This window comes from Rhinoderma darwinii, chromosome 2, assembly GCF_050947455.1.
Source record: "Rhinoderma darwinii isolate aRhiDar2 chromosome 2, aRhiDar2.hap1, whole genome shotgun sequence".
NCBI lineage: Eukaryota > Metazoa > Chordata > Amphibia > Anura > Rhinodermatidae > Rhinoderma > Rhinoderma darwinii.
The window spans coordinates 397,450,770-397,463,466 of NC_134688.1; the positions used below are offsets into that span (position 1 = coordinate 397,450,770).

General features: G+C 39.8%; 1 protein-coding gene across 4 annotated transcripts in view; it reads left to right on the forward strand.

Annotated features, from left to right (window-relative positions):
- The window catches only part of CDKL5 (cyclin dependent kinase like 5), a 269,903-nt gene that overhangs the window by 254,314 nt on the left and 2,892 nt on the right, over nucleotides 1–12,697 (forward strand). For 3 of the 4 annotated variants that reach the window (XM_075854016.1, XM_075854017.1, XM_075854018.1), the window contains 2 exons: nucleotides 9,488–9,584; nucleotides 10,744–10,866. In XM_075854016.1, coding sequence (XP_075710131.1) covers nucleotides 9,488–9,584; nucleotides 10,744–10,866 — 220 coding nt within the window. The remainder of the gene's footprint in view (nucleotides 1–9,487; nucleotides 9,585–10,743; nucleotides 10,867–12,697) is intronic. The other variant, XM_075854020.1, reaches the window with a different exon arrangement.

Below are 12,697 nucleotides of genomic sequence, written 5' to 3' on the forward strand. Positions count from 1 at the left end.
GGAGATCTACAGTTGTAACTTGGGAGGGTTTTGAGATCTACTCGGTACTTGGTTGTGACAGGACCATGGGGGCACAATCCCTGGATAGATATTACTTTTTAAATTTCAATCAGAGCAGGGGCGGACAAATGTGCAACCTGTGCATCTGCACAGGGTCCCAGTAGGTAATGGGGTCCACTGCAATCTTAAAAGCAGCTTCTTACTGTCTACTAGATTACATGTAAGGGACTAAGCTATTGAAATTCATAGCTCACAATTACTGTTGGAGAGCAAGGGGCTCGTATACTGTTCTTAAACAGGGGCCATTTGCTGTAAGTGGCCGCCGCTGATTCAGAGCTACAGAACAAACAGGAGAAAACAGCACTGATCAGATGCAGTAACGGAGAAAACACAACAATAACAACCAGTTACTCACAGGTGATGTTTTCTCTGTTGTAGACAATCTCTTTCCTTATCTTTTCCATTCGTCCCAGATCGCCATGAACGCATCTTCCAGCCGTGACTTGTCTTTGCAGAGACATCTTTGGTTCCTCACTTTTCTATCATCCTCCCCACCTTCTCAACACAAACGCTCCACCCCGGTGCTCTAACGGTGTCATCCTGCTGCTTCCCTAATACTGTGCTTGCCATGCTGCCTAGTGTCCCCAAATGCAGTACTGCAGAAATAATAGTGGCATAGCTATAGTCACCACAAATATAATATTGCCATTTAGACAGTGCCCCAAAAATAAATGTGCCACACACATAGTGCTTCCCCAAAAAAAATTGTGAACAGGCAGTGCTTCTGACCGTAATTACTACCACAAATAGCACCCCAGAAAATAATTGAGTATAGATAGTTTTCCTGTCAGTAATTAGTGCCACACACAGTGCCATAATGGTATTTGTCCCCCCCAACAATAACCCTGCCAAGCAAATAGTGCCGCCTGACAGTAATCGTGCCACACAGTACCTCCAACAGAAAGTGGCCACAGAGTGTCCCTCAACATATTTGTGCCAACCAGAGTGCCACCAAAACCGGACAACCCCTTTAACACTTTCTTTATACCGCATGGTGAACAGCGTAAAAAAACAACCCTGCAAAAAAAAAAACAGTATTGGGTATTACACACTCCCTCCCCCCATAGCTTCATAATGGTAATAATGAAAGATAAAACTCGTTTTACAAAAAACATCCTCCTGCAGCTATATCAATGGAAAAATAAAAAGTTATGTCTCTCGCTAGTAATGTTGGGTGCCACCACTGAAGTATTGATGCCAAAGCATTTCTGCCCAACAAAAAACCCATCAACTGTGTAGAGCACCATCTGTGTGTACCAATGATGCGCTGCTTTAACGGTCTTAAGCAATAGTGCTGAAAATGTAATGTTCTTTTATCATAGTCTGATTGGACATTTCAAATGTTAGATGTTTAACCCATTGTTTCAACCTTTGGGTTTTGAATCTGTTAAAAGTTTTGCTTTGTAGTCCTCCGATAACTGATGAACCAGAGCATCCTGTTTAGAATGGAGTGACTCGCTGGAAATCTATTGCACACGCTTCCATGTTCCTTTATACTTCTATTCCACATTAACATTCTTTGGCTGTTGGGTTAGATATAAATTCCTTATGCACTGGTAATAATGGGTGTATTTTTCCATCTTTGTCTTCACTGCAGGTACACAGAAACAATAGATGCCAACAATTAAATATAATTTGCAGGGACGCTTTGCCCATTTTGTTATTCTGTTGTATCCATAACTCCCACATGTAATTCTTTGTTTTGTCTAAAAATGTATCGAGATTTTAAAATCCATTTCTGTTTAAAGGATCCGAGCAAAAAAAAGCTGGTCACAGGTTATCCCACTGCTGTCCCCCATTGAACTGCTGTAATCTGCAGGGGAACCTGGCAGCAAGTATTAAATTTCCCTGCAGCACCCCCACTGGGGAAAGAAAGCATTACATGATCGCCAGTCCAGTTTTTCAGCAATTTGTTATCTACTAGTCTTCTCAAACTGTGTAGTTGCAGCTGCTGAAATCCCGATTGCTACTCCATTAGGCTCAAAGAAAGGATTTTTAAGTAAGGGATTTAAGTTTTTTTTTTCCTTTTTTTAAAAATCTTCATAGCGTATCTATGTACAGAAGTACCAGAGCTGAATTTCTCATTTAACGTAACTTTTTGAGGCTGCATTTTAGGCACATCATGATTACTCTCTAAATAAAGTTAATGCAGTAGGTTCCAGTGGCATACCTTCCATGGAGGCAGAACACGTGACTCCTAGGGGGCTTGAGGTAGAAGAGGGCCTGGGCATGAACTGCGTCTCAGCGTTTGCCTGCTACCACCACTAGGGGAAGCTCACTGCATAGAGATATTTGCAGCTTCCATTGCGTTCAATAGTAGCTGTATAAATCCATATGCACTGAGCTCCCCCTAGGAGACGATGCAGGCAGTCCCTGATTTTATCATTTACTGCAGGAGTAGGTAATCTTGCGAACGTGGAGATCTACAGTTGTAACTTGGGAGGGTTTTGAGATCTACTCGGTACTTGGTTGTGACAGGACCATGGGGGCACAATCCCTGGATAGATATTGCACAGGGTCCCAGTAGGTAATGGGGTCCACTGCAATCTTAAAAGCAGCTTCTTACTGTCTACTAGATTACATGTAAGGGACTAAGCTATTGAAATTCATAGCTCACAATTACTGTTGGAGAGCAAGGGGCTCGTATACTGTTCTTAAACAGGGGCCATTTGCTGTAAGTGGCCGCCGCTGATTCAGAGCTACAGAACAAACAGGAGAAAACAGCACTGATCAGATGCAGTAACGGAGAAAACACAACAATAACAACCAGTTACTCACAGGTGATGTTTTCTCTGTTGTAGACAATCTCTTTCCTTATCTTTTCCATTCGTCCCAGATCGCCATGAACGCATCTTCCAGCCGTGACTTGTCTTTGCAGAGACATCTTTGGTTCCTCACTTTTCTATCATCCTCCCCACCTTCTCAACACAAACGCTCCACACCGGTGCTCTAACGGTGTCATCCTGCTGCTTCCCTAATACTGTGCTTGCCATGCTGCCTAGTGTCCCCAAATGCAGTACTGCAGAAATAATAGTGGCATAGCTATAGTCACCACAAATATAATATTGCCATTTAGACAGTGCCCCAAAAATAAATGTGCCACACACATAGTGCTTCCCCAAAAAAAATTGTGAACAGGCAGTGCTTCTGACCGTAATTACTACCACAAATAGCACCCCAGAAAATAATTGAGTATAGATAGTTTTCCTGTCAGTAATTAGTGCCACACACAGTGCCATAATGGTATTTGTCCCCCCCAACAATAACCCTGCCAAGCAAATAGTGCCGCCTGACAGTAATCGTGCCACACAGTACCTCCAACAGAAAGTGGCCACAGAGTGTCCCTCAACATATTTGTGCCAACCAGAGTGCCACCAAAATTCTTGTGTCAAAGCAGAGATCCCCATAATGCCCACAACATTAATAGCTCCGCCATGTGTTCCTCATAGTGCAACTAAAAGTAATAGTTTCCCTAAAGCACCTTTCCTAACCCTGCTCATTCTCCTTCTCCTGTTTCCTGACCAGCTCTTGCGGCTTCTACACCTCAAGCTCTGATTTCAAAACCATCTTGTTATTTGCCGTGGAGGCATTTGCTGTGGTGCAGTGTTTTACCTTCACCATGGAACATCCTCATCCCACATACTAACCAATACATAGCTCAGACACAGAGTAGGATGTTGTGCTTCTCACTCAGTAAGTCAGGAAAGACGATTCTGCGGCACTTTTGCATCCTTGTGCACCTATGGCTCCTCCACTGCTCAGATTGGATGCGGTCGTAGCCTGAGTGGTTCAGAGCTCTGCCACAATTTTTTACTTTATCCAGGTCCTTTGGATGCGTATAAAGTTGAAACTGGCGCTTGCCCCGCGAGCTTTGGGGACCCGTAAGGATTCAAAGGGTTGCCGATCCCTGATGTACTGTATAAAGGGAAGCAGGGAATTTGGCGCTCACTGAGGGAGATTTATCAATGGATTTATGCCAGTTTTCTGAAATAAATACACTACCGTTCAAAAGTTTGGGGTCACCCAGACAATTTTGTATTTTCCATGAAAACTCACTCTTATATTTATCAAATGAGTTGCAAAATGACTAGAAAATATAGTCAAGACATTGACAAGGTTAGAAATAATGATTTTTATTTGAAATAATAATTTTCTCCTTCAAACTTTGCTTTCGTCAAAGAATGCTCCATTTGGAGCAATTACAGCATTGTAGACCTTTGGCATTCTAGCTGTTAATTTGCTGAGGTAATCGGGAGAAATTTCACCCCATGCTTCCAGAAGCCCTTCCCACAAGTTGGATTGGCTTGATGGGCACTTCTTGCGTACCATACGGTCAAGCTGCTCCCACAACAGCTCTATGGGGTTGAGATCTGGTGACTGTGCTGGCCACTCCATTACAGATAGAATACCTGCTGCCTGCTTCTTCCCTAAATAGTTCTTGCATAATTTGGGGGTGTGCTTTGGGTCATTGTCCTGTTGTAGGATGAAATTGGCTCCAATCAAGCGCTGTCCACAGGGTATGGCATGGCGTTGCAAAATGGAGTGATAGCCTTCCTTATTCAAAATCCCTTTTACCTTGTACAAATCTCCCACTTTACCAGCACCAAAGCAACCCCGGACCATCACATTACCTCCACCATGTTTGACAGATGGCGTCAGGCACTCTTCCAGCATCTTTTCAGTTGTTCTGCGTCTCACAAATGTTCTTCTGTGTGATCCAAACACCTCAAACTCCGATTCGTCTGTGTATAACACTTTTTTCCAATCTTCATCTGTCCCATGTCTGTGTGCTTTTGCCCATATTAATCTTTTCCTTTTATTAGCCAGTCTCAGATATGGCTTTTTCTTTGCCACTCTGCCCTGAAGGCCAGCATCCCGGAGTCGCTTCTTCACTGTAGACGTTGACACTGGCGTTTTACGGGTACTATTTAATGAAGCTGCCAGTTGAGGACCTGTGAGGCGTCTATTTCTCAAACTAGAGACTCTAATGTACTTGTCTTGTTGCTCAGTTGTGCAGCGGGGCCTCCCACTTCTCTTTCTACTCTGGTTAGAGCCTGTTTGTGCTGTCCTCTGAAGGGAGTAGTACACACCGTTGTAGGAAATCTTCAGTTTCTTGGCAATTTCTCGCATGGAATAGCCTTCATTTCTAAGAACAAGAATAGACTGTCGAGTTTCACATGAAAGCTCTCTTTTTCTAGCCATTTTGAGAGTTTAATCGAACCCACAAATGTAATGCTCCAGATTCTCAACTAGCTCAAAGGAAGGTCAGTTTTATAGCTCCTCTAAACAGCAAAACTGTTTACAGCGGTGCTAACATAATTGCACAAGGGTTTTCAAGTGTTTTCTAATCATCCATTAGCCTTCTAACACCGTTAGCAAACACAATGTACCATTAGAACACTGGAGTGATGGTTGCTGGAAATGGACCTCTATACACCTATGTAGATATTGCATTAAAAACCTGACGTTTGCAGCTAGAAAAGTCATTTAGCACATTAACAATGTATAGAGTGTATTTCTGATTAATTTAATATTATCTTCATTGAAAAAAAACTGTGCTTTTCTTTCAAAAATAAGGAAATTTCTAAGTGACCCTAAACTTTTGAACGGTAGTGTATATTGAAAAATATTTTGTTTAAGCACCCTATCAATGAGACCATTAGGAACACTTTATCCAACTCGTGGGCTAGGCTTAATTTCTTAGGGTAGGTTAAGATGTCTCAGGTTTGCAGCGAAAAATCTGCCACAGTTTACAGTACAATCCTTGTGGATTTGTTTTTTAAACCCTCATTCACATGTAGCGGAAAAAGTTTGCGTGGAAATCAGGGCATGCTGTGGACTCTCAAATATGCAGTATGCCTATTTTGTTGCGGAATTTCCCACAATTTGAAATCCGTATCAAATCTGCAGCAATATCTTTAACAAAATTCACATATAACACATGCAGATTTTGCCACGGATTCTCTCTAGATTTGTCATGGATTCATGTCTGGACTTCCCCCCCAAAGTGTCACTATTGTTTGCCACAACTTCTGACATGTCATATCATGGTGACATGTCAGAAATTTTGATAGGGGGGGGAGGGGGAGGGGTCACAGTACAAACTTTTGTACAAGCATAGAAAACCTTTTAACAATCTTTGGCACTTTTCTTATTAGTTGAACCTGACATTGTTTTTACCCCACATTATCCGATATTAACTGTAACAAAAAGGTTTTTCATTTGTTGGAGCTCTCAGTGGGGGGGGGGGCATTCTAAAATTTTCTATGGGGCTCTATGATTTCTGTGCACAAAACTTGCCGTCCTATGGAAAAACCATACATCTCATGATGAGCCCTGCTGCAACTGTACATGTTTTGTATTACATATTTAGTTTTGCACACATTTTTTATGTTTCCTGCCATATTAAAAAGAAGCAGCTGAAGAACTTGTGTAATGTTAGAATTATTAATATGATCCCTTCTCCAGAGTTATACCTACCATAGAGCACGGCCACTAAAAGGAGCTCACTGCATTCAGATTTAAACCGCTCCCAAAAGATGCAGTTAGCCCCCCCTAGTGGTAGCTGCATGCTGCCTGAATTATATAATTTATCAAGCCAGAAAGACAGTCTCCTTATTTAGATATATGGTGAACACTGACATTATTAAACACTTAGTAAATCTGTTGGAGATCTCAGTTGTAAGTGGGGTTTAATCTTTTGCTATTGGACTATGGTTTCTATGTGCACTCTTGCCCTTCTCATCATAAAATTTAGACAAAAATGTACTTGTCTAAATGTTAGTTATATATAAAAACCATCTGTCATTTTCTAAAGTATTCTAGAGCTAGACAATGTCATAAATGTAAATAATTGTACATTTTTTTTCTGATCTACGGTGGTTCTGATGATCTGATAACACTTATGGTTGGAGATAAATGACACATGATTTATTATTAGTAAATGGGCATAGTAACATAGTCATTATCCAAATTGATAACTGTAGCACATTTATGTCATTAAATTCCATATTTCCACAGATATGCTTTGAAATGATATTCTGAGTTCAGAGTGTCCTAAAAATAAAAAATAATTGGAAAGGAGCAGTGTTAGAAAATGTGATCATGTCCTCACTGTTAGCATCAATATCATCCACGTTATTAAATCACAAGTCATAATAGCAGCTCCCTGTAGAGTTGGACAAAAAGGTGCGCTACCTACATCTGCTCTCTGCTTTATTATTTATTGCAGCTTTGCTATGCACAGCGCACTTGCCTGATGAATTGAAACAAGTGGAGCTCAGATAATAAGTGTGTTTTCCTGTGATAGGAAGGGAAACTTCAAAATGAGGTCATTGGTTGCGACTCTTAGCAGTCATTACTCTTGGGATTCCTGCTATAGCTGCTGAGTTAATGCTGTGAATAATTGCGCATGCTATCATTTCTGAAACTCTAGTATATTCCTGAAATAAGTCAGTCATGTTGTTAAACAGCTTAAAGGGAATGTGTAATCGAAAAATGACCTATTGTTTAAAGAGGCTCTGTCACCAGATTATAAGAGCCCTATCTCCTACATAATGTGATCGGGGCTGTAATGTAGGTAAATACAATGGTTTTTATTTTGAAAAACGATCATTTTTTAGCAAGTTATGCACAATTTTAGATTTATTCTAATTAGTTTCTTAATAGACAACTGGGCGTGTTTTTACTTTTTACCAACTGGGCGTTGTCCAGAGGAGTGTATGACACTGACCAATCAGTGACTAATCAGTGTCATACACTTCTCATTGTTCCAGCCCAGCATGATCCACAGCACAGTGTGATTGTGCAGTGAAAGAAGCTGGGCTGGAACAATGAGAAGTGTATGACGCTGATTGGTCACTGATTGGTCAGTGTCATACACTTTTCTTTACAGCGCCCAGTTGGTAAAAATTAAAAACGCCCAGTTGTCTATTAATAAACTAATTAGCATAAATCTAAAATTGTGCATAACTTGCTCAAAAATGATCGTTTTTCAAAATAAAAATCACTGCTGTTATCTACATTGCAGCGCCAATCACATTATGTTGGAGATAGGGCACTTATAATCTGGTGACAGAGCCTCTTTAAATCAAGTTTTTATGTAATATATATTTTTAATACACAGTAGTAAGGCCCCATGCACACGACCATAAATCGTAAATGGGTTTTATGGACCCATTCGGTTCTATGGGCCGCAGACACCTTTCTGTAGCGCTACGGATGGGTGTCCGTGCCGGGAATTATAGAGCATGTCCTATTTTACGGGCAGTTCTCCCATACTCTTTATGGGAGCACGGCCCGAAAATGCGGGTGGCCGGCTGTGCCCGCAATCGCGTGCTGTGATTACGGGCACGACCATGTGCATGGGGCCTAAATTTGCCTTAGTGTGCATTTTTCCAGTGTTCCTTTAAGGACTGTAGAAAATTGGTACTGTACTGCCTATTTTGGCACAAGTGGATACATGTGTGGGGCCTAGCACAATTCTGTTCACTTATTAGTACTGCATTGTAGTGTCTTCCACTAGAGATTTAAAGGCTATGTACACCTCTTGACATGTGTGTGTATGCATATATATGTATATGTGTGTGTGTATCAGTGTGATTGGTGCAACTTCCTAACTGCATTTGATTAAAAATAATTTTTACTCTTCGAGATACAGCTGCTTTGTATCCTGTATACAGAGCAGCTGTATCACGCAGGATCCACCTGTAATCGATCACATCTAAGTCATGAAGATTGATAGCAGCTTGCGTGTTAGAGACACGCAAAACCCACTGACACTCAACCCGTCGGTCCCGTGGACCTGATGGATACAGGATTCAGTGCAAGATACAGCTGCTCTGTTTACAGAACACAAAGCAGCTGTATCTCAAAAAGTAAAAGTAATTTTTAATAAAATGTATTTAGGACGTTGCACCTATCATACTGATGTAAAATTTGATTTAAAAAAAAATGATGTTAAAAATGTAGATAGCCTTGAACTGGGGTTAGAAGATTGGATAGGGGAGAAAGAGAGTAAGGAGAAAGGCATACAGGCCAATTCTAAATGTGGAGTGACATAGATTAGATTTGACACTGTCCGGCTCCCTGCCACTCTCATGGAATATGCAGAATCTGTCTTATTAGAAAAATCAGTGCCTGAAAACAAATCTAGACTGGGAGTAAAATCTATAAATGCTGCACAAGGAATATGTTCTTCTACACAGGTTAGACTAAGAGGATAAAGAATGGAACAAGATGATTCCTGAATTCAGCAGAAAATGGGGCAATGACAGTCAAATCTCTCAGTGATGGACCCAATGTGAATAAGACCAAGTAACTGAACTATAACTGCACAAGCTTCCATGATTTTGTAACTGACAGGACAGATATATGGTAAGAAAATAAAGTTGACTTTTGTTATAGTTTAATATTTTTTTTTCTATAGGAAAGCAACAGAAAAAAGCCATTCAGAACAAATTAAAGACAAGGAAAAGCAAAGTTTTTTCCGAGTCATAAAAAAGAAAAAGAAGAAGTCCCAAGCTGTGAGTTGATATTGTATTATAAATGTTTTCTTTCTATATAAAGAACTGTTTGTGACTAAAACTAGCTGTGGGGATGTAACCTTACTAAAGCCTAGAGTGAGTCAAGTGTGAGTGAAACTTGCAGTATTAGGCCTCATGCACATGGCATACGGTGTGCCACCAAATGGTGCCCATTGCGCACTGTATGATGGACATATTGTACCCTAGGAGCAAAGCTTCTAGAGGACAATACCTCAGAAATAAGTCATTAGATGTAGTATGCCACATTTTTTTCCTGTCGGATTCGTACATAATCCAATAAAATAAAAACTTTATTAACCTTGATGGACATGTGTCTTTTTTCAACCCTACTAACAATGTAACTATGTATCCTCAGTATGCCTGGAAATTAGAGGGATACTGAGGTACCGTAAAGCCCCTAGAAGTCTATGGGTGCCCTATTTTGCTCCATACTCTTCACAGGTTATACAGAGCGAAAAGACGGCCATGTGCATGAGGCCTTAATGAATAATTATCCCCATTATGACCATAGTGCAGCAAGGTTAGTAAAAGGGTTATTTCTGTTATGATGATTTTGTCATTTAGGTTCCATTCCTCTAAAAAAATATTAATATTCATTGTGAACGTAGTGTAAATCCTCCCTCAACAGGTTTCTTAAAGTTTAACTAAGCATTTGACAAACTTTTTTTGTGTGTTTGTTCTTTATTAAATTCATTCATTTGTCTGGCTTATTATGTTGTTGTAATCAGCTTAAATCCATTTTAATACTGATCTGTTTTTTTTTTTTATTTATTAGGTTGACTTTGACCAATGGTGGTCTTTTTTTTTTTTTTTTTTTTTTTAAATTCAGAATGCATGATAAGGTCTCATGCACATGACTGAGCTTCCCCTGGAAGCAATGATTCTAGAGGAAAATACCTCTTAGAAATGGTGATATTACACTAAGAAACGTATTCCTTTACCGCAAAAATTGAAATTTAGGTTGAGCTAATCTTTTGTGTTTCGTAAAGGCTTCAAATTGCAAATATTTCTTGAGTGGACTTCTTGTTTAACCTTGAACTCATGAAATGCAATAGAGGTCATCATCACCTGGTAAAAACTAAGCATCTCTTCTAATGCTGCATCTATGGAATTAGTGTATTTGTATCTTATATTGCAGACAGAATCCACAGATCCTGAAAAACCGAACATCAAGAAAAGCCTCTTCCCACTTTTTAGTTCAAAGAACAATTTAAAGCATAGCTCTTCTTTGAAAAAGCTGCCTGTAGTCAATCTACCGATGGTATTATTTTCTTTAAATGCGCTGGCAATAAAACATTAATACCTCTCCCATCACATAAAACCGCATGGATTTGGGCTGTCAAGAGGGTTTCTTTCTGTTTTCAACTTCCTGATCTTACCAGACTTTGATAGAACCTTTACAGAACCAGATGGAGCAAGATGTACTAATTAACAAAAAAACGATGCCCATCTTCATGGCATAGACACAACTGGCAGCTTACTCTGCTACCCCGCCACCAAGCTCATTACAATGTATTCTACATGACATCCCTGAAATATTAACATGCTGCAGTACAAAAAGATTACATCTGTTCATTCCTTGCAATAGATTTACTATTTGATGTTTATTGGATATTGTACTTTCCAAATTAAGAAACATTCTAAAAGTGTCCCCAAATGTGCAGATGATTCTATCATTTTCAAGGTGTTAAAAATACCAACCAATAAAAAAAAATAAGTTCGTTCCCTCATCTACCCAACAAAAGTATAGATAGGAGAGTGGGATACTGTAGCAAGACATAGTAGAAAATAATACCCACGTCCTGGCACTCTACACCATCACATAGGAGTGGAGTAAAGGGTGTTCGGCACTTGTTTATTCCTTTTCCTCTCCTTTGTAGTAGAGAGGGGCAGTGAGAAGGAAGCTGCGCTCATCTGAGCTGGGGACCTGCCTTGAAGAACCTCAAAGCAGCTGCAGTGTCTTCCTTTATAGTATCTATGGTTCTTGCTTCCCTAGCCCCACCCACATTTCTAACAGGGTCACACCCGTTTAGTTAATGCTCTTAAAGCCCCCTTACCAGAGATATTGGAAAGTATTAGATATCACTTTTATAGTTTTAAGATATTCTTCAGTAACTCCCTAAAAATGTTGTTGCACCCTTACCATCTCGATGATCACTATGGACTTGTTGTACAATAGTTTTTTTATAAGTGTCTCAATACCCAGATATTGCTTTGTTTAATATAGGACTGTATGTTTTGTATTGCAGCATGGGCATATGTCGTACATACTTATTAAACATATAATGCATGTGGAGAAGGATACATTTGTCATAACATTTATGAAAACAAAGAGTAAGCACGGCCCGCATCGTGATTACGGCTATGGCCGTGTGCAGGGGGCCTAAAACATGCAGATTTTGCAGCTGATTCGCTGCAGTCAAATCAGTAGCGTAAAAATAAGCCACATGTGAATCAACAGTTCTTTCTGTCTTTAGGGTGTGAGATTTTTAACTATATCATCTCCAGAGTGCACAGCTTAGAGGGAACAGTGAGTGAGATTATATTGAGAATTGCAATTCCTTATCATACTTGCCTATGCACCTCCAATGCAAACTGTATATACACTGTAAATCCTCATCTGGCAAACCGCAAACTCATTTATCCAAAACCAACCAATGGTAAAAAAAATATATTATATACATAATTAAATAATAAAATAGGTTCAGATGAAAAGGGACCAGGCAGAATGTGTTCAATAAATAAACTACTTCCCAATTTTTTAACTTTGCCAGAACACATACACATGCAAATATGTTATGTTCCAAAAGCTATTCAAGTCTATTCAAGTCTATGCAAGTTCAGTTTTTTACACTTGTTTTCATCATGTATTGTTTTAATTTTACCCATAAAACAGTATACAATTATTTTGTTAATCACTCCTCTGCTTAGAACTAACAGCATGTAAATGCTTTGGGAAGGGGTGAAATCTGCATGCCGAATACAGGACAGTATGGAGAAGATTGAGCAGTTTGTGGGCTGAAATCTACCTGAAGGGGAATCTTTTTGATAATTTGTTTCGGCATTTCGGGAACTCATTGTACCGCTGCCGT